Source organism: Tiliqua scincoides, chromosome 3 (assembly GCF_035046505.1).
Source record: "Tiliqua scincoides isolate rTilSci1 chromosome 3, rTilSci1.hap2, whole genome shotgun sequence".
Classification (NCBI taxonomy): Eukaryota; Metazoa; Chordata; class Lepidosauria; order Squamata; family Scincidae; genus Tiliqua; species Tiliqua scincoides.
This window is the reverse complement of record NC_089823.1, coordinates 138,946,151-138,973,079: the sequence shown is the minus strand read 5'-3', so window position 1 is coordinate 138,973,079 and position 26,929 is coordinate 138,946,151. Positions and strand designations below refer to the sequence as shown.

The window sequence follows — 26,929 nt, the reverse complement described above, 5'->3', positions numbered from 1 at the left end:
TACTTGCTTCTCAAACACAAGTACTGGGTATTTGACAGATAGTGGTTGGCTGGACTAGTAGAAGACTGGTTGGTTGGCAATTCTATTTTCATGAGTCTGGAGATGCTCCATCTGAGAGTGCCAGTCTACATGGTGAGTTGATTACATGCATTACAGCCACTGCATGGAGCCACAGTTTGGCTGAAGTGGTTTTTGTTAGTCTCCACAAGGTATGAATTAGGAGGAGATGTTTTTTGTTGTTTTTTTCTAAAGACCAATTAATTTCCATTTAATTGAGCAGTGAGCCTATTCCTCTGACAGATATTATGGTAGAAAATAAACTCCCCTTCCAAGAATTCATAAACCTCACTTGAAAATTAGACCTAATTTATTTATCTGTTTATTTTAAAATAACTTTCAGTGATTATTCAAGTAATCAGACCTGACCTGGCTCATTCAGACAGTACCACGGATAATTGCAAAGAGATGCCGCAAATGCATTCATGAAAGCATGATTTGTAAAATTCTGGATCACATCTTTGGAAACACAAACAACTTTCGGGTTCTCCCTGTTTCTCTGCATATGGATATATTTACTCCAGAGACACCCCTCTGGTGTTTGCTGGGCAGATCATGCATTCCTCCTACTTCCTATGTCACTACAGATACACACCATGTCGCAAACTTAAGGGGGATTTGGGGTGCTCAGAGTTCTTAGTTCTCAAACCCTAAAGCCCTCAAGGGCCCCCTGTTCAGTAGTACTGCCACCACCCTGTGTGTGCCAGTGCCTCAGTCCAGGGACACTGAGACCCTCTAGGCGTAACTCTATCCCTTGCAGGCACCCAGCTCTTTCTCCAATTAAAGCTGCAGTCCTCAAGTTACTAGACATCAATGAGCACTTGGTAGCTTGCTGAACGGCTAGGCAGGATTCTGAACCTTTGTCCCAAACAGACAATGAAACAACTTGGTAAAAGAGATTTTAGTTTATTAAGTACATAAGGCAGCAAATGTTAGAGACATAAACATCTAGGAAACATATCAGCAAAAAAATAATAAAGCTCGCTGATTATCTCTATTAATACCTATCTCTCACCTGGGTCAGTTACTCTTGTAGATCTTTTAGCCCCAAGGCTACCTATGAGGCCAAATGCCCATGTATGTCACTACAGTGACCTCCAAGCCTGATCTCTTTTAACTTCTGGCTATTGCATCTGCCAAGCATGCTGGACTGAACTGCAGCAATATATAAACAAAATGGTTTCACATCTGCAACTTAAAATGGAATTGCCATGAAAGTTGCATAGCCAAACGTTTAATCACAGAGGAGCTCGGCAGGAGGCAAAACAGCATTCTTAAGTGTGTCTCTCTTCAAAAAGAAGTGCTTCTTCATGTCTGCTCTTTTTCTTTCACTTGGAGTATTTCAAGGCCCAGCAAATGAAAGGAAAACTGGCCCCTGCTTTTTTTCTCCCTCTGCCTTTTTTTTTTTTTCCAAACCATAGGTCAGCGTGCTCCTGCAGGATGCCTAGACTCGGAGCAGAATCTGATGACAAATATGAATGTACTGGACTTACAATGTATTTACTCCTTTTCTGTGTCCCTGCACACCTTCACTAACGTCACAGTGTTGGCTGCTCTGGCAAACACCCATGCCATTATGTAGTTATTTTTATGCTTGAAAACAGAGGCCAACTTAAATGGTTGGGCCAAACTGTTTTTAACGTGTGCACCTCCCTTTTGAAAAAGGTCAGGGAGGTTACTAGCCTGTAACGCTGGGAGATCTCATCTACAAGCAGTTCAGTGATAAGGAATGGGAAGTCTGTGTGTGTGTGTGGGGGGGGAGCATGCATAAAATGTTTTTTGCATGGTGAATGGCCACTCTTGTCCCTAGTATACTGCTCATGTGTAGGGCTCCTCTTCATATAAGTAGCTGGTTGTTTTGCATTCAGCAGATGAAAAAAGCTCCCTTTAGAGCTCTGGATGAGAATTAGAACGTTCCTGTAAGGCTGTGTCTCATTAACTGGTCTCCTTCATTTCAGCTTCCCTACACATTTGGTTTGGGTTCTTCTTTTTTCCTGAAGTTTCCATACACCTTCTATGAGTTTAGGCATTCTCACCGACGCTATGTGAGTCTCAACAACCCATAAAACATTGTCAGCCCAATCCTAACCAACTTTCCAGCACTGATGCAGCTGCAGTACAGCCCTGAGGAGGCCTGTGTGACTAACCTTCCGCTGCAGGATGTAGCACATGCCCCATTGGCATGGCTGCATTGGCACTGGAAAGTTAGATAGGATTGGGCTGCAAGTCTCTCTCGCTAGAACAGCCAAGCTTATCTACACTTTCTCTTCTTGTTCCCTGAATGTTCTAGGCAACACACCACCTTGTTTCTCTTCCTCTTTTGACACACCTCAGCATTTTGGCCTCCCGAAACCCCAGATGATATTTCCTAAGTTGATTCCATAAGCCCGCTATTTACTCTGCAACCCATACGTAAGCACCAAAAGGGGGACAGAGAGCCAAAATGGAAGCAGCTCCAGAGACCACAAAGATTGCTAATGTCCTTTATTTTAGAAAAGCATCCTGCAGTTATGCAGAAGCATTTCAACCTCATACTACATACTGAGCATTTGGTAATTCCCAGTATCAAAACAGGAGAGTTCCGACTCACTTCCGGAAAATGTCCACCCTTGTGGACATCCTGGGGAAGAGATTTCCAGTGGGAAAGACCCAGTGTCATTGCTAGGGTGGTGCAGACTGCGCTGGATGACACATACAGGGTTGTGTGTGTGTGACACCACTACTCACCAAAATCTTTTAAAACTTGGTATTTTTGAATAATACCATCATGTTATATCATTCAATGTGCAATTTCATGCAGAATGAAATGAAACAAACTGCATGAAAATATCTCTATTCTATCAAAGGTTATAGCCAAAAAAAAAAAAACCCCAGCAGGGCCAAGGCAATGGTACATCACCATGGCCATTGCCTGGGGTGTTGCCCTGCCAACTGCATGGGAGGAGGTCCAACATAGGGGTGAGACCCTAGCCTCCCGTGCTGGGTGATGCAAACCATAGTGACTCCACTGGAAAGATCTCATCTTCACATGTTCTGTACTGTATGATATCTTTGTCGAATAATGCAGTGATGCAACTTGGCAACAAGGGTACTAACATACTATACTTTCTAGGTAATTTGCAAAACTAGTGGAACTCCATAGCTTGGGGTATAGCCCTAATGTTGTATGATGTTGCTCCACCCAGTCCAAAACGTATTTGTTGATGTAGTGTTGGGATATTAGATGACCTCTAAACTAATTCTTGTTGGTTCTTAGTCTTGTATTTCCAATGCTGGTTGAAACTGGAATCCATACCTCCTCCCTTCCCAAAGGAAAATTTTTTGGCTGCAGCAGTTAACATACCCTACTTTTATTATCCTGGTTTAAAGTCCAGGTGATGTCATACTTTCCATTGAAACCCCTTAGTTTCAGAGGGGCTTATAATTTTGGCCATAAAACTGTATGCTATGCTAAAAATTGGCACAGAAAGATAAAACTATTTGACCATTTTTATAAACATGCAAGAGCATAATGCAAAATGTTTGAAGGCATTTCCACTCACCAACACCCCTCCACTCTCTAAAACCATTTTTAAAATGAAATAAATGCCTTTTTTTGTGTTTAAATAGCTGTCATTGGTTATGATTTTTAAATAAGAATAATGATTTGGATTGTTTAAACAAGTATGTTTGGGCAATCTATCACAACAGCAAGACAATTGAAGTGGTTTACACTTTTAAGTAATTTTAGTGAAATTTTAGTTAACTAAAATTAAAGACAGTTTTAACTGTTTGTCACTACTTCATTTAAAGTTTTATGTTAGAGAATAGTAGTTGCTAGGTAGAACATCTTTTCATTACACTTGCTAGTGTTTTGTAATAGTACAGGTCATCCCTCGTTATCTGCCTGGATATCCCTAGTGCAGCAATTCTCAAACTCTCCCAGAGTTTGAGCCACTCTTAAGTTCTTGAGGGGGCGGGGGGGGGGAGGCAGTGACACGATCCCCAGGATTGCATTACTAAGAGGGGTGCAGGGACTGGCATTTACTTACCAGTCCCTGAAGCAGCCTCCCAGGGGTGTGGGGAGCCCTGCACGACCCTCCGCAGGGCTCCCCTAAGCTTAAAAAGTGAAAGTGATCATGCCCCACCGCAATTGCTCCACTTTCAATTTTTAAGCTTCAGGGAGCCCTGCAGAGGTCCTGTAGAGCCCTGTAGAGGAGCCCTGTAGAGCACCCCCAGGAGGCTGCTGCACGGACTGGTAAGTACATGCCAGTCCCTGTTCCCCCCTTAGAGACATGATTCTGCCCCTTAAGGGCGCAGAGTCCAAAGCCCTGTGGCTGAGATACTGCGACACCCTAGTTTGAGAACCCCTGCCCTAGTGGATAAAAAAAAATTGTGGGTAAAAAACAGTGGAAAAATAGATTTAAAGAACCACTTCAGGTTTCTTGTCCCTCCATTGCTCCTAATGAAATAAGGAGTTTGATTCTGAGACTCCCTGCTGATACCATAAAATGTGTTGAATAAAAGCAGTTTAAAAAAAATTAAAAAATGCATCCCTTTACAATTGTGATTTAAAAACCCCTACTCGGTCCTGTGTCTCGAGGTGGGGTTAATGCGACTAAGGACTACTGTATGGTTAAGACTTTTGAAATTTTGGTTTAGGATTTTATTTAACACCACCTCTTCTGATCTAATGCAACAATTATTATCGGATCCAGTCCTGCCTATTGAGATCACTGATCTTCTAACTAAAATTAAGTCAATAGGGCTGGACATTGAAGAGTTAGGTATGATTGGTTGTGATGTAGCTTACAGAATTGTCAAAGGAAGAATTCTAGATATTGAACAACAAGAGCTGTTTAGTGCCGCCAGAACCACATGTTCTCCACTCCATCTTCACATTCCAGTCAGTTTTGGGAAACCGGCCTCCTTCTTTTACCACCTGGTGTGCCCACAGGCCCGGAGAGCGTTTACACTGGCAAGGTGTAACGCTCTTCCATCAGCCTTGTTAACGGGCAGGTTCAGCGGTATCCCCTACTTAGAGAGGAAATGCAAGTGTGGTAGGGACTGCGTTGAGACTTTAATGCATACCTTTTTTTATTGCCCGCTACATGTTGTGTCACGCAAGAAATTTCTAGGTCCATTGCTAGCTAGGATGCAGGGCTGGGAGGATTCAACCATGCTTCAGTCTCTCCTTTCCACTCCTGATCCTGAGATTCTGGATAATGTTGCTTCCTTTTTATCTGGGGTAATAGCCAGGCAGAGCCCTGGGACTCTGGGCAGTGACTGATGTTTTTGCTTATGTTGTGTTGTCTTTGTACATTCCTGTCTTGTTCTGTTCTTTCTCTGTATTTTATGCCAATAAAGGTCTTACTGAACTGAACTGATTTAAAAACAGCTTTTCTTACTGTTGTAGAGAGGCAATCAGCAATTAGAAATGCAAAGGACCCCTTGCCTCTGCCTGGCTCAGCTGAAGAATGGAACGATCACTTGCATGTCTGTCTCTCTACAACAGTAAGAAAAGCAGGTTTTTAAAGTGTGATTTTTAAAGAGATGCATTTTTCCCCTTCTCCAGGGATCAGCACATTCCTTATCATTTGCAGTGGCCATTTGTGTTGCGTCACATCCATGTATAACAAGGTTGGACCTGTATTGAGCCTCTTTGTAGGGAAAGGTGATGGAGAATTTAAATAAATAAATAAATAAATAAATAAATAAATAAATAAATAAATAAAATGGGAGGCGTGATAAGGGCACGGGAGCAGGGGACTGATGCTGGACACAGAAGTATTGAGAACCCACCCCAGCCAAATCATTCATGTGCTTGCCAGGTATGTTGCAATGTGTCCTGCCATTCACAGGACAGGTCCTACTAAATGTTATAGTTACTTTGCAAGAGTTTATCCAGCACTGGCTGTCTTGGGGCCCAATTCTAAATGCTCCCAGCTCTGAGCCCTAGCTCTGCTTCACCGTATCCTGAACTGCACGTCAGCCTGAAAAGCCCAACACGGTGCCTCTCAAGTCTACACCAGCAAAATAGCTGACACAGACTTGAGAAACCCCATTGTGGGGCTTGGAGCTTTCCCCAGGGGAAGGTGACTTTTGTCCCCTTCTCTCAAGAAGACTCCCAGTGGCTTCACAGCGGTTGCTGGACACAGCGGTAGCCACTTTGGCACTGCTGTTCCCGTGGACGCCGGGAACCTTAGGATTGGGCTGCCTGTAAGTTGACCAAAGTATTGTCTTTCTTTCTTTTTAAACTCTTAAGGGGGATTAAGAGAATATTCAATCATATAGTGAAACTGGTTGTACTTATAGAATAACTGCGACTGAGTTATTTTCAGCAACATTAACTCTCTGAATAAGCTATGCAGGGTGGTGGAAGAAAAGAAGTGAACATTTTGTTTCATTTACAAGGGTGTGTGCGCCAGGGTCAAAATGCATCGCTTTTCCTCTAAGGTATGTCAGAATAAGAGTATGGCTCAATTCAGACATAACACCAAACTGGGCTGGAAGATCTGCACTGTCCCTATTGGCTCCTGTGCTCCCTTCTTTGGTTCTCATCTTCACATCTGGTTTCAATCTTAATCATATATTGTGATCATGTCCAAATTGTCTAATTATCATTAGAATCTTGCTTCCAAAGCAGAATTTGATACTAATTTGAAGTGGGATTGCAAACCATGGCTTAGGCTCGCGATTAGCACGAACCTTTGTTTGCCAATTTGGATATAGCTAACTATGGGCCAAATCCTATCCAACTTTCTAGCCCTGCTGTAGTTGTTCCAAAGGGACCCAATCCTACATGCTGCATCCTGTGGTGGGAAGGTAGTTATGGAGGCCTCCACAAGGCCTCCCCCCATTTGTTCCCTTGCCTTGGAGCATTGGCGCTGGATTGGGCCCTGAGTTTAGTGAAAACCAGGCAGTGGGTGAAGGAACCTGTGAGTGTCTGGGAGCAGCTTGTAAGTGACTCCAGCTTGTCAGAGAATCTGAACAACAAACTTCTCTGCATGCTAACATTTTAGAATGGCATTTTCATCATCTCCTCAAAAAAAGTAAAGCAGGGACCACGTTTTACCATAGGAAAGGTACCAGAAAATTGAAGCTATCCTCGATAAACGCTTGAAGCACTGAAGACTGAGTGAGCTTTGTGGGTACACATGCTCCTTCACTATCCCCCCTTCTCCCCATACACACAGAAATGGTTGGCAACCTTCAGTCTCGAAAGACTATGGTATAAGCCTACAGCACCCGGTATTCCCAGGCGGTCTCCCATCCAAGTACTAACCAGGCCTGAAATTTCCCCTTATTTTCCCTTTTGGGAATTAAACATGGTCCATCTTTATATTTGCTGAGATGTCCATGTTCAGCCATGGTCCATTTCAAATCGGAGTTTTGCAGCCATGGTTAGAAGTGGGTTTACAAACTCTGGTTTCCACTAACCATGTTTAGTATTGAGATTGGAACGCTGCCAATCTCTTAAACACTCGGTAGTAGGCTAGGGATATTATATCTGAATTCAGCCCTAGTGAGCTGGCTGCAGTGGGATTTGAACCCTGGTCTCTCTGGTCCAGGTCCAAATTCTGTCCGCTGCACTACATTTAACTTTCCATAGTGCTTAAGGTTTCCATAACTGTGGACTGAGCTTCCTCTGTTGAAACACAGTGTTGAAAATCCAGAAAATGTTTTTCTATGTTGTGTGCGTGCATACAGGCACATGTGTGCATAGGAGTGTGTGAGTGAAAACAGTTCCTAGAGGTGGGGAAAGATTTTTGGAAGACTCCAGTGGTGGTTTTGACATTCATAGCACTTTCATTTTTCTCTTGGCCATTTGTTGCCAGGGTTATTTCCCCTTTATAATTTAACTCCAAGCATGTTCATTCCAGTGGAATCTCCATGAATCACAGAAGGCAACTGCAGATGACTGAGGCTTCTTCAGTCACCAAGGGTACAATCCTGAAAGCAGCTACACAGTACTTCCTAATGAGTATATGTCTCTTCCTCTCCAACCCACCATTCCAGGAGAACTTACTCATCAGCAGAAAGGAGTGTAATGACTGTGTTTCCAGCTCTGTTGTGGGCTGGTTAAAAGTGTCATCAGGCTTGCCAGTTTTTCTTTACAGGAAGGTAGCACCTAGGTCAGAGGAAGAAGCTGATTCCATGATTATTTTCCAGTGCACTAATCAGAATCCAACATCCAGGAGAGAAGTTTTTTGGGATAGGGGAAGGAAGTAGGCAAAGCCCAGTCCAGCAGCAGGAAGAGACAGGAGGTAGGTTCATCTGAAGGGCAGCAGGAAAATGTCCAAGGATGCAGTCACCAGAACTGGCAAGCTTGGTACAGATGCCTGTGTAGTCTCCGGTGAAGGGCAAGATAACAAACCACAAAATCAAATGGTAAAATTTTTGTTTTATATGGCTTTAGGTCAGGCTGCAGGAGGATGGGAGAGTTGTAGATTGGAGCGCTCCCCCATAAAACCAGCTCTCTGCATGAAGAAAAACAGCATGCCAGTGAAACTAGAGTGAATTCTTGGATGCTTTCTTAGCATGCATGAATATTTTTACATGGGGGAGCATTGAAACATGCAATCCTCAGCCTGTATCTCTAGGAAAAGTTTTACCACTTGATTCTGCTGTTTGTATAAACTGGCCCAAACTAAGCAGCGAGTGGTTCAGCGAAACAAAATCGAGTATTAACTGCAGCCGTGAAGACAAGAGACCTATCCATAGTGAGTTGGGAATCCTTTTTTTCCACCTTTTGCCTGTGTCCTTTGATTCAGTGCAAGAAGATATTGCCTGATTACTCTGCAGGCTATTTTCTTCCAGTGATGCCCAGCATTAAAATTGGAAATGTTATACATTAATTAAATATTCGCACAGTTACCAGCTGAGTGTTTTTCACCTGTCAAACAGGCTCAGAGTTAACACAGCATGCAGGAATTTTGCCTTGCTTTTTAGTATCTAAATAGTTTTTACTCTTCACATACATTTTTGCCCTTGAATTGTTATACTGAGATGTCTCTAACATCTGTGAGTCTTTTTAATCATCTGCCTTCTGTGTTGGAAAGGTGAGAGGGATGGTAATAGAGTGTGTTTGGGGAACTTACAGCCCTTCACATGGAAAAGAACCTCCTAATGTCCCCTTTCCCCAAGAACTGTCTAGAAGATCACTGCTTCACCATGCTTTCAGGCTGGTGAGGGGCCTATACAGTACAAAACCATACAGTACAAAACACATTTGTTACAAATATAGGAAGGTGGGCCCAATCGGGCATCTTGTCCTGGGCCAACTCTCAGCGGCCCTGCTTGCTTAAGGGTAAATCTGACCCTTGCAACAAGCATTTGAGTCTTACATGCCACCCCAGTGATGCCCTCAAGCCCACGCCTTTATTTTCTCCCATAGAAATTTATAACTGCTGTTCAATGATAAAGGGGTGCTATATTTGGGAACTGCCTCCACCATGACAGTGGATGGCCTGGTTTTCAGCGAGAGGGACACCAAGACATTGCGCATGTGCAGGTGCTATTAATAGCATGTGCTATTAAGTGCTTCAGGGTACTTGTAATCTACAAACTCTCCTTTCATGCACACTCCACCCATATTAAGTATGAGCATTTCACTACCTGATAATAAATGGCACAGGTAAGGTTTAGGCAACATTTAAATTTTGTTCAACATTATTGTTTAGAATTGTGGTACTCCGGTGTGAGGTCACATAAGCCTGGAGCAGGCTGTGAAGTGTCAAAGAATGAACAGCAGCAGTCTCGAATATGGAGCAGCAAGGAACAATCCATTTACTGCACGTGCCCGATCTCGGAAGCTAAGCAGTATCAGGCCTGGTTAGTACTTGGATGGGAGACTGCCTGGGAATACCAGGTGCTGTAGGGCTATACCATAGTCTTTCGAGACTGAAGGTTGCCAACCAACCAAGTGTGGGTAACTTAAATGGGGCCAGGTATTAGAACATGCATGCAAAGGGTGCAATCCAAAGGTGGATTTGAGCCTTTATAGACCCCCTGCGCCAGTTCCTGAGTGTAGCAAATGTGCCATAATGCACATTTGCGCAAACTCAGGAGGCAGCTGGGCTTGCATGGAGGCCCACGCAGGCTTGGGAGGGCCAGATCCACCCCTGCACTAACTGCCCAGGGTAAGGTTGTGCCAGGTGGTGCAGGGTGTGAGAGAGGGTGGCAGGAGAGCATTCTGGGGTTGGGGAGGGGGTGTTTATATGTAGGGGGGCAGAATGGGGGAGGATTGTGCCCAGGAAGGCGTGAGATCAGCAGCGGCAGCATGCACTGGATCCTAACCCCCTCTCCCAGGCCTTGCAGCCTTACATGGGCTGATCAGATTTGCACTGGCTAAATAGCTGGTGCAGATCTGAATAGCCCCATATGGCAGGCTGAGGCTCGACACAGGGTAAGGGGAAAAATATCCACTTACCCTGAGTTGACCTCCAGCAGCTTTGCAACCTGTATTGGATACAATGGAGGCTGCTGTGGCCTGGCTGTACAAGAGCAGTTTAGGATTGGGCTGCCCATTACACAGGGTGGGCCAAAAGAATGCAAACAATAAGATTCAGATTGTGGCTGCAATTTTGGGAGATGACGTGTAACCAAATTTCTTAACAACCAGACCTTCTTGATAAGATCATCTGTATTTTATATGGGATATAAAATTACTTGATGCCAGGTCAGTTAAGAATAGCTGGCTCCCCTGTGTGCTATCCAACTATTTCCATGTGAGCAGTCCCTATTATCTCAGCTGTGCACAAAGCCTCATCAGGGTCTCTAGGATTAATGTAACTCAGATTCATTTCACAAACTCATTTAATCTTAGCTTCTTTATTTCTCACATTGACAGACCTGGAAAAAAAAAAGTTTGTTGTTGTCAGGCAAGATTTCTTAAATTCTGACACTGTGGGCCTTTTGTCACTGTTTTTTATATTGTATACATTTGTTAAAGAAAATTAAAGCAATAAACATGTTCAAAGAAGAAAAACATTTTTTTCTGAATGTTCCCCAAAAGTAAACAAAGACAATGCAAGAGGTCATGGCTGAGCTGGTGGTGTTTTGCTCTCAGGCAGATAACTTCAAGAACATCAACCCAAAAAATTGAAAATGGAAAAGCAACCTATGAAAAACATGTTCGGTTGTGACCTACTGTGGATCCACTGTTTAACAGTCAAGATGCCACTTGTGTGAGAAAACAGGCTTGCTGATTGTAACTCTGCCAAACCCACACATAAAACTGAGGACAGAATAGTAAATTGCTTGGGCTTCCTTTATGCTTTGCTTGTGCCTGCTTAGGAAAGTAAGCCTCTAGTAACCCAACTCTTTTCCTTAATACATGAGCAGCTTTGTCAGACAAATTGTGAAATTTCTCAGCTGTGAGGGGGAGGGGACTCATTAGGGAAGGGTGAGAAGTTGTCAGAGGTGGCACAGAATGTGAAGAAAAATTACGGAAGAAAAAGAAGAAGAAGAAGAAAAGAACAGAAGAAAAGATTCATGTCAGAGATTCAGGTCCTCCTCCCATTGTTGAATGATATATTTTATAGATGGGCCTTGTGACACATTTGAGGAACTTGGGTCACAAGATGGGACCTTGGGTCCCATCCCCCCAAAAATTGATTGGCTTGAGAGTATCCCATTCAGGACTACAGGGAACAGTCTCCACAGTGTTCTACATGGCAAAGCACTTTTTAGTTTTCTTTTTTGTACTTTCAAAGGCTGTCCACTCTCCTACTAACGTCCAAGTCACCACTAAAGTGCAGTAGGAAGAAAAAACTTGCTCCCACTATTAGGAAGATTAATTCCATCCAAGTGATTATGAGTTTCCTGCTGTGGTTGGAAGCTTCGGATTGGCACAGCCCCGTTTTTTGCTGGTGCTGACCTTTGCACTCAAGTGAGCAGCGATCCCAAGGAGGTGAAAGACAACAAGGGGGCATTCGTCAGGGAACAGTTAAATCGCAGCAGGTTTTCCAGAGAAAAATCTAAGACAGATGTAGATCTGAGATCTCCTTGTTACCACTTGACTATAAAATCCAGAACACTGTGTTTAGGGCCTCTTTAACCAGTCACAAATGAACAATTACTTTTGGATTTTTCTTGTTCTTTCTTTTTCCGGGTTTTAAAAGTGTCCCTTTTGAATTGTCTTGGATGCCAGGAATGTTCTCTTATGTTTGGGGCCTTCCCTTTTGACATTTTCCATCAAAGTTCTAACCACACAATGGTTGTGGGAAGCTATAACCTCCGAAAGTAACCCCTTATTGGTTGTATGTCTGAGCTGCATGAACAATGGTTGGGTTGTTTTTCTTTGTTGCTTGAGCTAAAGCATTGATCTGCTGAGTGCTAATTCTCCTGAGACTTGCAGCCAAAGGACCTCTGCCACAAGAGTTCTTAAACTTGGCCATAAGAACCCTCCCTTTGTCAAAGAAACAAACAATTGAGCCCTCCCCAAATTTAGATGGTGGCATAACATAGATTTTCTCCAGACTGGGGGTCTTTACCTTTGGTGCTGTTACTGCTGATGAGTAACATTGTGCTGCTATGGGCTGTCTGCAGTAGTATATCCATACTCACCGTATGGAAAGAGATGGGGCTAGCCTGGCAGCTCAACTATGTTTTAAGGTTGTGTCAAAGGCATGCAGTCTCTGAAGAGGGAAAAACATAGCAAAAATGATGGGGAGATGGGGCAGAGGCAGGAGATTCAGAGTGACATGCAGGAAGTTTGTCATTTTTTTCCCCCCTGACACCTTTAATGGCTAGGTGACAACCAGAAATCCAACAGTTACAATATTACTCATTGCTCCATAACAGACATGACATTGGGAATATTGGGAATATTCAGTGGACTCTGAGTGTTTCTTTTTATAAGACAGAGCCTCGCAGCCCAATCCTATCCAACTTTCCAGCACCGCTGCAACTGCAATGCAGCCCCAGAGTAAGGGAACAAATGTTCCCAAACCTTAAGGAGGCCTCTGTGACTGCACCCCCAACACAGGAAGCCGTGCATGCTCATGGGCACAGCAGCACCAGCACTGGAAAATCGATAGATGCCATACCTCAATTTTTTTCCCAAACTTTGAGGCAAACTTGAAAAGCAGTTGTGAGAGGGCATGGGAATCTGTCACTCAAAGGGAAGAAGTCAGACAGGCATCCAGTGGTGGCATGACCTGGAATACCTCCTGATACTGCCTTGGGCCTGCTGCCCCTGCAATGTCGGCGTGACATTTGCTATCCTCCAATCCTCTGGCATTTTGAGGAACAAGTTGCATATTTTAGTCAAGAGATCAGCAACTTCATTCTTCAATTCCTTAATAACGCTTGGGTGGATGCCATCAGGGCCCAGTGACTTATTGATCTTTAATTTATCAATGAGGTCTGAAACATTTTCTCTTTTAACCTCTATCTGACTTAATTCCTTGGTCAGGAGGGGCCGTTCGGGCAGCGGTATCTGCCCGAGTTCTTCTGCCGTGAAGATAGATGCAAAGAACTCATTTAATTTCTCTGCCATCTCTAAGTCTCCTTTTATCTCCCTTTTCCCTCCCTTACCATCCAGAGGGCCAACCGCTTCTCTGGCGGGTTTCCTGCTTCTAACATATTTGAAGAAGCTTTTATTATTCCCCTTAATGCTTCTGGCCATGTGTTCCTCATAGTCTCTCTTGGCCTCCAGTATCACCTTCTTACATTTCTTTTGCCACAGTTTATGTTCCTTTTTATTCTCCTCAGTAGGGCAAGACTTCCGTTTACGGAAGGAAGCTTCCTTGCCCTTTACGGCCTCTCTAACTTGGCTGGTTAGCCATGCAGGCACCCTCCTGGACTTAGTGGAACCCTTCTTCCTTTGCGGTATACACTTCCGCTGGGCCTCTATTATTGTTGATTTGAGCAACCTCCATGCTCTCTGTAGAGACTGGACTCTTTTTACCTTCCCTTTCAACCTCCTTCTAACCAGCCTCCTCATTTGAGGGAAGTCCGCTCATCGGAAGTCAAGGGTTTTTGTGAGAGATTTGCGCGGTATTCTTCCCCCGACGTGCATGTTGAAACAGATTGCAGCATGATCACTGTTCCCCAATGGCTCAGTAACATTGACATCTCTAACCAGGTCCTGCGTACCGCACAATATTAAATCCAGAGTCACCTGTCCTCTGGTGGGCTCCATGACTAGCTGCTCTAAGGCACAGTTATTTAGCATGTCAAGGAATCCAGTCTCCTTTTCGTGCCCAGAACACAAATTGACCCAGTCAATATAAGGATAATTGAAGTCCCCCATGATTACAACCCTGTCCCTCCTTGTCTCCTCCCTGATCAGTTTCCTCATTTCAAGGTCCCCTTCCGATTTCTGGTTTGGAGGACGATAGTACGCCCCCAGTATTACATCGCTCCTCAGGCCTGGTAATTTAACCCACAGAGATTCTACGGAGGAGTCAGACCCACCTTCAATCTCTACTTTGCTGGATTCTATTCCTTCTTTAACATAAATGGCTACCCCACCTCCAACACGCCCCTCCCTGTCCCTCCTGTAGAGTTTATAGCCCGGGATTGCGGTATCCCACTGATTCTCCACATTCCACCAGGTTTCCGTTATGCCCACTATGTCAATGTTTTCCCTTGTTCCAATTCTCCCATCTTTGCTCGGAGACTTCGGGCATTTGCATAAAAGCATTTGTACATGGAATGCCCCAGGATGGGCTGCTTATTCGCTCCTTTATCCCTGAATCCTCTTATTGTGCCAAACCGTCTATCACATCCCATCATGCTACCATTCCCAATTTCTTCTCCAACTCTGCCTTTACCTTGTTGTTCTCGAACCTCCCCATCCTCGTTCCATAGGGATGAGGAGTCCCGAACCGGATGCCCCTTGGTTCCTGTTGGCCTTCCCTCAGGGATCAGTTTAAGATCAAGATTTGATCTTAATCTTGATCAAGATATGATATGCGTATTTTCTCTTCTGTCATTTGCAGCTAATGAGTTCCTAAGTGAGAAAACATAAGAACATAAGAACATAAGAACAGCCCCACTGGATCAGGCCATAGGCCCATCTAGTCCAGCTTCCTGTATCTCACAGCGGCCCACCAAATGCCCCAGGGAGCACACCAGATAACAAGAGACCTCATCCTGGTGCTCTCCCCTACATCTGGCATTCTGACTTAACCCATTCCTAAAATCAGGAGGTTGCGCATACACATCATGGCTTGTACCCCATAATGGATTTTTCCTCCAGAAACTCATCCAATCCCCTTTTAAAGGCGTCTAGGCTAGACGCCAGCACCACATCCTGTGGCAAGGAATTCCACAGACCGACCACGCGCTGAGTAAAGAAATATTTTCTTTTGTCTGTCCTAACCCGCCCAACACTCAATTTTAGTGGATGTCCCCTGGTTCTGGTATTATGTGAGAGTGTAAAGAGCATCTCCCTATCCACTCTGTCCATCCCCTGCATAATTTTGTATGTCTCAATCATGTCCCCCCTCAAGCATCTCTTTTCTAGGCTGAAGAGGCCCAAACGCCCTAGCCTTTCCTCATAAGGAAGGTGCCCCAGCCCCGTAATCATCTTAGTCGCTCTCTTTTGCACCTTTTCCATTTCCACTATGTCTTTTTTGAGATGCGGCGACCAGAACTGGACACAATACTCCAGGTGTGGCCTTACCATAGATTTGTACAACGGCATTATAATACTAACCGTTTTGTTCTCAATACCCTTCCTAATGATCCCAAGCATAGAATTGGCCTTCTTCACTGCCACCGCACATTGGGTCGACACTTTCATCGACCTGTCCACCACCACCCCAAGATCTCTCTCCTGATCTGTCACAGACAGTTCAGAACCCATCAGCCTATATCTAAAGTTTTGATTTTTTGCCCCAATGTGCATGACTTTACACTTACTGACATTGAAGCGCATCTGCCATTTTGCTGCCCATTCTGCCAGTCTGGAGAGATCCTTCTGGAGCTCCTCACAATCACTTCTGGTCTTTACCACTCGGAAAAGTTTGGTGTCGTCTGCAAACTTAGCCACTTCACTGCTCAACCCTGTCTCCAGGTCATTTATGAAGAGGTTGAAAAGCACCGGTCCCAGGACAGATCCTTGGGGCACACCGCTTTTCACCTCTCTCCATTGTGAAAATTGCCCATTGACACCCACTCTCTGCTTCCTGGCCTCCAACCAGTTCTCAATCCACGAGAGGACCTGTCCTCTAATTCCCTGACTGTGGAGTTTTTTCAGTAGCCTTTGGTGAGGGACCGTGTCAAACGCCTTCTGAAAGTCCAGATATATAATGTCCACGGGTTCTCCCGCATCCACATGCCTGTTGACCTTTTCAAAGAATTCTATAAGGTTGGTGAGGCAAGACTTACCCTTACAGAAGCCATGCTGACTCTCCCTCAGCAAGGCCTGTTCGTCTATGTGTTTTGAGATCCTATCTTTGATGAGGCATTCCACCATCTTACCCGGTATAGATGTTAGGCTGACCGGCCTATAGTTTCCCGGGTCCCCCCTCTTTCCCTTTTTAAAAATAGGCGTGACATTTGCTATCCTCCAATCTTCTGGCACCGTGGCCGTTTTGAGGGACAAGTTGCATACCTTAGTCAAGAGATCTGCAACTTCATTCTTCAATTCCTTAATAACCCTTGGGTGTATGCCATCAGGGCCCGGTGACTTATTGATCTTTCATTTATCAATGAGGTCTGAAACATCTTCTCTTTTAACCTCTATCTGACTTAACTCCTCGGTCAGGAGGGGCCGTTCGGGCAGCGGTATCTGCCCGAGGTCTTCTGCCGTGAAGACAGATGCAAAGAACTCATTTAATTTCTCTGCCATCTCTAAGTCTCCTTTTATCTCCCCTTTCCCTCCCTCACCATCCAGAGGGCCAACCGCTTCTCTGGCGGGTTTCCTGCTTCTAACATATTTGAAGAAGCTTTTATTATTCCCCTTAATGTTGCTGGCCATGCGTTCCTCATAGTCTCGCTTGGCCTCCCCTATCACCTTCTTACATTTCTTTTGCCACAGTTTATGTTCCTTTTTATTCTCTTCATTAGGGCAAGACTTCCATTTATGGAAGGAAGCTTCCTTGCCCTTCACAGCCTCTCTAACTTGGCTGGTTAGCCATGCGGGCACTCTCCTGGATTTAGTGGAACCCTTCTTTCTTTGCGGTATACACCTCTGCTGGGCCTCTATTACTGTTGTTTTAAGCAGCCTCCATGCACTCTGGAGAGACTGGACTCTTTTTACCCTCTCTTTCAACCTCCTTCTAACCAGCCTCCTCATTTGAGGGAAGTCCGCCCGTCGGAAGTCAAGGGTTTTTGTTAGAGATTTGCCTGGTATTCTTCCCCCAACGTGCACATCAAAACGGATCGCAGCATGATCACTGTTCCCCAATGGCTCAGTAACATTTACATCTCTAACCAGGTCCTGCGTACCGCACAAAATTGAATCCAGAGTCACCTGTCCTCTAGTGGGCTCCGTGACTAGCTGATCTAAGCCACAGTCATTTAGCACGTCAAGAAATCCGGTTTCCTTATCGTGACCAGAACACAAATTGACCCAGTCAATATGAGGATAATTGAAGTCCCCCATGATTACAACCCTGTCCTTCCTTGTCACCTCCCTGATCTGTTTCCTCATTTCAAGGTCCCCATCAGATTTCTGGTCTGGAGGACGATAGCACACACCCAGTATTACATCGCTGCACAAGCCTGGTAATTTAACCCACAGAGATTCTACGGTGGAGTCGGACCCACCTTCAATCTCTACTTTGCTGGATTCTATCCCTTCCTTAACATAAAGGGCCACCCCACCTCCAACACGCCCCTGCCTGTCCCTCCTGTAGAGTTTATAGCCCGGGATTGCGGTATCCCACTGATTCTCCGCATTCCACCAGGTTTCCGTTATGCCCACTATGTCAATATTTTCCCTTGTCACCAGACATTCCAGTTCTCCCACCTTTGCTCGTAGACTTCGGGCATTCGCATAAAAGCATTTATACACGGAATGCCCCAGGATGGGCTGCTTATTCGCTCCTTTGTCCCCGCATCCTCTCATTGTGCCAAACCGTCTATCACATCCCATCTCCCTACCTTTCCCAATTTCTTCTCCTACCCTGCCTTTGTCTTGTTGTTCTCTAACCTCCCCATCCTCATCCCATAGGGATGAGGAGTCCCGAACCGGATGCCCCTCGGCTCCTGTCGGCCTTCCCCCAGGGATCAGTTTAAAAGCTGCTCTGCCACCTTTTTAATGTTATGCGCATTGTTTATTTGCGCATTGTTTATTGTTTATTTGTTTATTTAATATTTTAAAAATTGTTTATTTTTGGTTATGACCTGTTGGTTATGGTTTATGGTTATGGTTTGGTTATGACCTGTTTAATGAGATCACTTCTTGTCTAATGACATCACTTCCAGCCCTCAGCAGGCATCATGAATGCTATGTGGCCCTCCGTATGAAATGAATTTGACACCCCTGCTCTAAAGCCAAAAACTCCAGTGGGATTTACCTCATCTAGGACCCTCAGTCCAGCTCCTATGCAAATTGTGGTAGCCTCAACACAACTGACCCACCTGAGATCAGGTTGTGACCCACTGCTGAGTCCTGACACATTGGTTAATGACTACTGAGATAGAAAATGTCATGAAGGAATTTAACATAGATTGATTTGATATTTTTCCTTTGCAGTGTCTGGTTGTAAATGCAAAATTTTTGTAAGGGTTTCTTAATTTCTGTGGTGACTCTTGCTTAAATTCCCACTGAAATCAAGAGCGATAACCAGAAAAGAAAATCACCATGTTTCATCTTTTCTCTTTGACAGGCACTGAGCAGCAGTTTATATAAGAGTGCCTCTCCCTATGGCTCCCTTAATAATATAGTGGATGGCTTGAGTTCCCTCACTGAACACTTCTCAGACATATCCCTCTCATCAGAAGCCAGAAAGCCCAGCAAGAGACCACCTCCCAACTATCTGTGTCACCTCTGCTTTAACAAGGGACATTACATCAAGGACTGCCCACAGGTAAGGACTATAAGTCACATGACAATATGGTCACAGCACTGTTTGTTAAGAAAGAGGTTAATTACCTTCCTTGTAGAAGAACTGTAGTGCAAGATTTCAGAATAATCCTCTTGACAAGTTTGCTGGCTTTAGCTGCCCTTTGACTGAATGGTGATGATGAGAAAGTAACATTAAAAAAAAAAAATCTATTACCCCCAGTGAGAGACCTATAAAAACATTTAATGCAGCTGCTTTGCATTTTTTATTTTATTTTTAAGATCACGTTAGATATTTCCAAGTGTTATCAATGATACGGCTTTAGCAAAATGCCATACCCTTTCACTGGTGGTAACTGAATGGAACACTTTGTTTAAAGCAGTCAAGTAAAGCAGAAAACACTGTGAGGAAGCATAAGCACTTGGACAGAGTCAGTGTTGCAAAAATCCTTGGCCTGAAATGCTAACTGTTGGGAAGACAGAAGATTTTTTTTTTTTATTAGCTTCTGCAGTGACCAGGTTAGGTCTGTGTGGGGTGGATGAAGACGGGTTACCTGTGATAGTGAGTGATAGATTACACACTTTGAATGCAGATGGCTCCAGGTTCAGCCCCTGGACTGCCAATGAATGGATCTCATGTAGCTGGCCTGGGAAAGACCTCTTCCGGAGACTGTGAAGAGCTGCTGTCCTGGAAAGCTGTCAGTAGAAAATGCTGGGTTGACTCTGGAGATTTCATCTAAAGACAGAGCTAGTTGAGAAAGAGAAGGTTCAAGTTCAAGACTGTACAGCCTAGGACCAGTAGATCTAAGGGGACTTGGTGAAGCAACCTCTGTTGTCTCTCACTGAGGCCATTTCCCTTTGCAGTTGTGGAACAGCTTGAGCCCACATTCAACTTCAGTTACATCGTTTTGAATCAGACTTTATTCCTGTCAAAGGGAAGGCATTTTCCACCGATTGCACCTTCAAGGGCCGCCCTGCTGAGAACATACTGTCATTTTCTCATCTACACAAATGAAACTTTCTAGGTCAGGATGGAAGTGGTCACTCTGTAGCTCCAGAACCTTCCCTTTTTGAATGTGCATCGCTGCAGTTGGCCAGTTGCCCCTTCGTATTGTAAGGGCTGAGTCGTGAAAGGGAGCCATGTAGATTGCACTCACTCGTACCACCATACCTTGAATGTTTTTGTGTGAACTGGGGCTCACTTATGAGTATTTATAGTCAAGCCAACCCTACTTGCATGATTCATCTGCCACAACGTACACTCAGAGACCTTGGTTGCCACTAGGCATTCTGTATATTACCTATAGAATGTGTCTTCTGGGGATAGGTGAGAACTAAATGGGAACACTCATATTATGTTGAATAGTCTTGAAGATAGGCATTTGCAGTATAACTCCTTGCTCATCAGTACTCATATAGGGCAAGTGGGGTAATAATTGGTTGCTGGTTGCCTTGTCATCGAGTTGCTTAACCCTAACTGTTATGGGTGAAAGTGTCCAAGCTAGGATTGTGTGAAATGTATCCCTATTTTCCCCCACTGGTCTTGAGTATCCATATAACATTTTGCAGGGAATCTAAAATATCCTTGCTTTTAGGAACTTTAAAATGCATGTTGTCTAGATGCCTTTAAGAGGGGATTGGACAAATTTCTGGAGGAAAAGTTCATTACGGGTTACAAGTCATAGTAGGTATGTACAAGCTCTTGGTTTTAGAGGCAGGCTGCCTCTGATTGCCAGATGCAGGGGAGAGCACCAGGGCGCAGGTTGTGTCTGTTGTCTTGTGTGCTCCCTGAAGCATTTGGTGGGCTACTGTGAGATACAGGAAGCTGGACTAGATGGGCCTTTGGCCTCATCCAGCGGGGCTCTTCTTATGTTCTTAACTGTGAGTGCAAATTGGATGCCTGTCTAAATGAGCATCTTAGAGCACCATCCTAACTAACATTCCAGCACTGACCTAGCTGCAATGTAGCCCCAAGGTAAGGTGACAAACATGCCCTTACCTTGAAAAGGCCTCCTTGACTGCCTCCCCACTGCAGGATGCAGTGCACACCACTTTGGTACCCACTATGCCATTGCTGGAAAGCTGGTTAGGATTGCATCCTAAATGCTGTTACCATCCCTTGCTTTCACAGAAAGCCTCTGCAAGCATTTGTACATCCAGGGCTAGTGTTTCTTCCCAGTGGAAATGAAATTTAGGTGGAACTAGGCAGAAGGTGGATTCAGAATCCTTGTCCAGTCCAGCAGAACAACAGTAATATACATAAGAAATGGAACCGCTTGGATTCTTGTGGCATTCCTAGCTCAAATTACTCTTCTGTGTGTGAATGTTCAGTGATTTGATCAAATGCTCAGGCTAGACTCATCCTTTATTATTGTTGCCAATTTAATCTATAGTTACTTGAATGTGTCCAGGGAGGCTCTTGAAAGCAGTCCCACAGACCACTTGTCTGATTAACAGCCCAATCCTATTTTTCCCCTCCCACCAATGCAGTGGCGTTGAAATGGCTACCACTGCATTCTTCAGGGGGCAACTGTGGAGATCTCCTCTGGGTAAAGGAACAATTGGACCTGCATGAGAGAACATGATGACTTGGCTCCAAATGTACCCACACCATGGGATCAGATCCAGGAAGGATGTTAGGATTCAGCTGCTGCTGCTGCCAAACCCACCCCCTTCCTTGACCCAATCCGTCCCTCCTTTGCTCATTGCTGCCTCATTCTGCCCTCCCACCACCCTGTCCCTTCTCCCCACCATCTTATCTCTATCAATGTCTACTGCCTGCTCTGGAGCATGCAGGAAGGCTCTGGCCTTCTTGCTGGCACTCCCATCAGTGCACGAGTTTGCATGCTGCTGGAGCACCTTTTACAGCTGGCACTGTTGGCTTTGCAGCTGTCGGTGTCAGGGGAATGCAAGTTCTGCTGCCACCCTGCCCCAATAGGATTGGGCCTTAAGATGAGTTTTGCAGGCTGGTTGAGAGGATGGGCAGAGTCAGAAAAGCAGTTCTTGGGGTCGTCATCGGCACTTGGATGAGAGACTGCATAGGGAAACCTATGTAACCACCTTGAAATTCACGGAGAAAAGGTGGCATGGCAATGAAATGAATTCCAACAAACAAATGGTTGGTTGGCAACCTTCAGTCGCGAAAGACTATGGTATAAGCCTACAGCACCCGGTATTCCCAGGCAGTCTCCCCTCCAAGTTCTAACCAGGCCTGACCCTGCTTAGCTTCTGAGATCAGACGAGATCGGGCATGTGCAGGGTAACAGTTGCTGCTCCAACAAATAAGTCCTTTTAGATTTCCTGTTAGATATCTTGAGGGGCACTTTATCGTGTAACAAAATCATTGTACTTCTCTATTGTTCTTGAGCCATGGTATTACAATGGCTTGCTTCTGGCTTTTTAGATATTTTATGATTGAAATTTTATAATTGTTGTCCTAGTGCGGTTTATGTGCTTGTTTTGATTGTATGTTTTTATTGTGTCTGCTTTGAGTGCCAGCCGAGGAAAGCAAGTTATAAATTAAAGACATACCATGAGGTTAGGAATTAATTATATAACAAGGGACCCTAATAACTCTTTATTTATATGTTTGAAAATGTTTATATTTTTGAATATGTTTACTTATCTGCCTGGCACACCAAATAAGCTATAGATGTTTTTATGTATATGATGAGTATAATACTTGTTAAACGTAACAGCAGTAGAAGCAATGTTATTAATATTAAGATGTTCAGTGCTTCAGTATCTCACATTACAAGCACATTACTTAACTTCCTGACTTTCTAAAATGCTGCTCACTTGGTGTTACTTCCTATGAAATGATGTACATGCATGTGTGAACCAGCACACCAGCTTTCAAAAAATAATAATCATAACTGTGTCTGTTTCAATTAATTACATGTTTAGACTTGGCTTAATCCCTTGCTAGGAAAGAAGCAAAAGACCACAGATTTACTGCTGTGTATTTTTTAGTATTGCAAAATTCTGAGAACTCCTGGGATACAATGGCTAAGCAACTGAGCAATCAAGGAAGTCCATGGTTCAGCTGTCACCTTTGCCATACATTCAAGTTGCTGTCAGGCTCAGTGTTCTGTCTGCAGCATGGCAGTAATTATACTGGCAAAAATATTGCAAAGAATACTGAGCTACTGTATGTAAAAAGCTCTTAGCACTTTTACAGCCCAATCCTATCCAAATCGCCCCCACTGATGCACATGCACCAAGGAGGCACAAGATGCTGTATCCTCTGCTGGGGGGGGCATTCCCTTAGCCTAGGGCAGGGGTGCCCAAACCCCAGTCCGGGGGCCACTTGTGGCCCTCGGGGACACCCAATCTGGCCCGCGGGGAGCCCCCAGTCTCCAATGAGACTCTGGCCCTCCGGAGACTTGCTGGAGTCTGTGCTGGCCCGATGCAACTGCTCTCAGCATGAGGACAACTGTTCAACCTATCACCTGAGCTGTGGGACGAGGGCTCCCTCCGCTACTTGCTGTTTCACATCTGTGATGCAGCAGTGACAGTGCAGGAAAGGCTGCCTTGTGCAAGGTCTTTTATAGGCCTTGAGCTACTGCATGACCTTCATTCATTCATATAAGTTCCATCTATAATAAATTCGTTTATGTAAATTTATTGAAATTTTAAATGTAAATTAATTATTTTTCCCCCGGCCCCCAACACAGTGTGAGAGAGATGATGTGACCCTCCTCCCAAAATGTTTGGACACCCCTGCCCTAGGGGGAAGCTGTGGATCTTCTCTGTGCTGTGCCAGATATTTTGCTGACACGTAACTGAGTAAGGGAGAGGGAAGGGGGGGAGGATATAGCTGCATGTGAGTGCTGCTGATCCCACTACCTCCTACCCTGTTCTGCTTCTCTCCCCGCCCCCTCCCAGAAGCATCCTCTCCCTCCTGACCCATCTCTCTTATCACCCACCCCTACGGCCTACTCACCTGAGGCCAGCAGGTGGTGGTCTTGCTGCTGGCCCACACACGTGCCAGCTAACAATTGTGCTGGTGGCCTTGCACAGTTGCCACTACCATTGCGCTCACCAGCAGCACTGGTAAGGGCAGTGACTTTGCAGGATGCATGCCAGATCCAGGTACAATCATCTGGATCCTGACGTTTCTGCTGGCAGAATGTGTGTTCCACTAGCGGACACTTTTGGATAGGATCGGGCTGCTATCCTATGCACGCTTTCCTGGGAGTAAGTCCCACTGAACACAATGGGATTTATTCCTGAGTAGACATGTCTAGGATAGCACTATAAATGTGCGATAGAAATGCTGTTAGGGTATCAGGTTGTCTCTTGTGGAGTCTTGTGTTTTTTTTCTAAAATATTTCTAAAAGATTTTCATGATTGGTTTGGACAAAGATAGATTAATAGTGATGGTAGGTACAGTGTGGTTGACAGAGAGAGGCCAGGCAACAGAAAAAAAAAATCAATGTGTTCAAACTTGGTTGCCAAAGCCTTTGTCCTGCATAGCCTTGCAACCCTACCGTAGATACTGTGATACTTCTGAGTGCCATGTGCAAGTCTTGTCATTCAAATACAGCAAGTGTGACACACTTTTTTTAAGGGCTAAACAAGACACCCCTTTTGGTACCCCTTCACTCATAAACCATGCCAAGCTCTTTCAGACTGTCTGCCTGACAAACCTTAACTCCTCAACACCTGCCAGGAAACCTCACTGATTTTAGCTGTAATGCATGTAAAGTTTGGGGAACCAGCAGTACTGGGGGACAACTCACTCCACTGCTTACAGCTTAGGCAGCATGATTTAAGGCAGGAGTGTCAAACTCACCTTAGCCCAGAGGCCACATGTTATTCTTGGCACCTGGCTAAGAGCTGGTGGTCTGAGGACTGTCTGATGGCTACTCCTGCCTCCTCCAAATGCGACTGGAGCTCTCTGGGCATCAGAAGGCCTTATAAAGTCTTAAAATGTCACTTCTGGTTTGTCAGAAAAACCAGAAGTGATGTTTTAAGGGCCTCTAGGGCCTCAGCTGGTGAGGTTGCACATGGCCTTAAAACATCCTCCAGACATGACCAGAGCACAACTCTGGTTGCATTTGGAGAAGGCGGGGGGAACTCCATGGGCCATATGTTTGACATGCCTGATTAGGGCATATCTGTGCTACAGAGGTAGCTGGCTTAATAACCAGGCCCTCTTTCCAGAAAAGGCTGAACATGGTCATTCTGCAAAGGAGAACTAGGCAACTCTGACAAATAATTTTCAGCACTTCACCAAGCTACAATTTCCAGGATTCTTTTGGGGAAGCCATGTCAATTAAAACAGAACAAATCTGGTGTTTATACTAGTATACTGTTTATACTACATAAAAACAAGCAATTTGTACTAATTTGCTGGGGGGATCCAGATGTCTTCACTCAAGACAGGGCATCCGTTGTGATGATATTCTGTTTTCCTAATAGATAAACTGGAATTGTTTGGGTCATATCTGGATCACAATCTAAAACTGGGTTACAGGTCATTCTGACTCCCAAGGGAACTGCAAGGCACTACAGAATTCTCAAAACCCTTGCTGAACTACAATTCCCAGATCCTTTAGGCAACTTCATGATAGTTAAAATGATAGAAAACTGACATAATTTTGCAATGTAGATATGCCCTTCCTAGCTGGAAAAACACCATTGTTCTACCAGTTTGCATGTCAGATGCCATTGTGAGTGGCATAGGGCGCAATCCTAACCAACTTTCCAGCACTGGCATAGCTGTGCCAGTGGGGCATGTGCTGCATCCTGCAGTTGGGGAGGCAGTCATGGAGGCCTCCTCAAAGTAAGGCAATGTTTGTTCTCGGAGTTGCATTGAGCTTAACTCAGTTGGTTAGGATGGCGCCCCTAATTGGTGATGAACAGGGTAACGCCTCCTGGCCCTGCCCACACAATTTTGTAACTTTGAAAAATTGTTTAGAAACGGATCTGTTCCCCATACAACACCTTCTAATCCTTAACAATGTGAAGCAGAGTTATTTTCAGTCCACGAAAAGATATGCATACAAGCTGAAAATGGTCAGTTGAGTCTTAACATTTCCTTGACAGGCTACTGGAGAGCCAAAGAGTTTCTTTATGGTGCTGAAAAAAAAATTCAAAATGCTCTTCTACTCCAGCCTGAGTTTCCATTCCTGATTCAGCATGCACTAGACGGTAATGGGAACCAGATGTCAGGTACCACCCCCACCCCAAGCCCAATAAGCACTCCCACCCATCTGGTGCTTCAGATTTCTTGGAGAATTGAAAAGGAGGAGAAGGACAACCAGAGGAGATTCCCAGAACAGCTGAAACTTTAGAATCCCTACAGTAAATAAGTGCTGAAGTTGCTCCGGGAGGTGAAGGAGGTAAACACTGAAAGCAAAGCAAGGTGTCTCCAACCACAATTCCCTGAAGGGGAGAGGAAAAGGATGGAGTATGGGGGTTCCTACCCACAAAGCGATTTCCTATTTTGTTGATAAGTTTCCAAAGGAAAGAAGACTTGTCAACAGTAGCGTACACTACAAAAAGTCTAAAACTGGCACTGAAGGGAATACTGTAAATGATGACTGGGTGAAATACTGTATAGCAAAAATGACTGAGCTAAACAGCTCGGGGCTGGTGTAGATGATATTGTGACCAGTCCAGTCCAACTGTGGGGAGAGCATAATCAAGCATATCTCTCCCACACATCTGCTGCAGTGTTGCCTAATTATGTATGGACACATGATTTTAAGACTGCATAAAGGAGTGACCCTCACTGTTTTCAGTGTACATTTTTGATACTGACAAAAAAGACCTCCTGTGGAAGCAGTCTTTGCAAAAACATTTGCTTGTTTATGTACATTATCCTCACTGCTCTCACCACACAGCCAAATCTGAATTGCCGTGTAGCATCATGACGCTGACCCATTCATTACCAAATTTCCAGGTTCCATGTGGTCA

General features: G+C 44.6%; 1 protein-coding gene across 1 annotated transcript in view; it reads left to right on the top strand.

Annotated features, from left to right (window-relative positions):
• Positions 1-26,929, top strand: part of ZCCHC24 (zinc finger CCHC-type containing 24) — a 148,813-nt gene that overhangs the window by 21,045 nt on the left and 100,839 nt on the right. Inside the window, exon 2 of the mRNA XM_066620232.1 lies at positions 18,828-19,028. Coding sequence (XP_066476329.1) covers positions 18,828-19,028 — 201 coding nt within the window. The remainder of the gene's footprint in view (positions 1-18,827; positions 19,029-26,929) is intronic.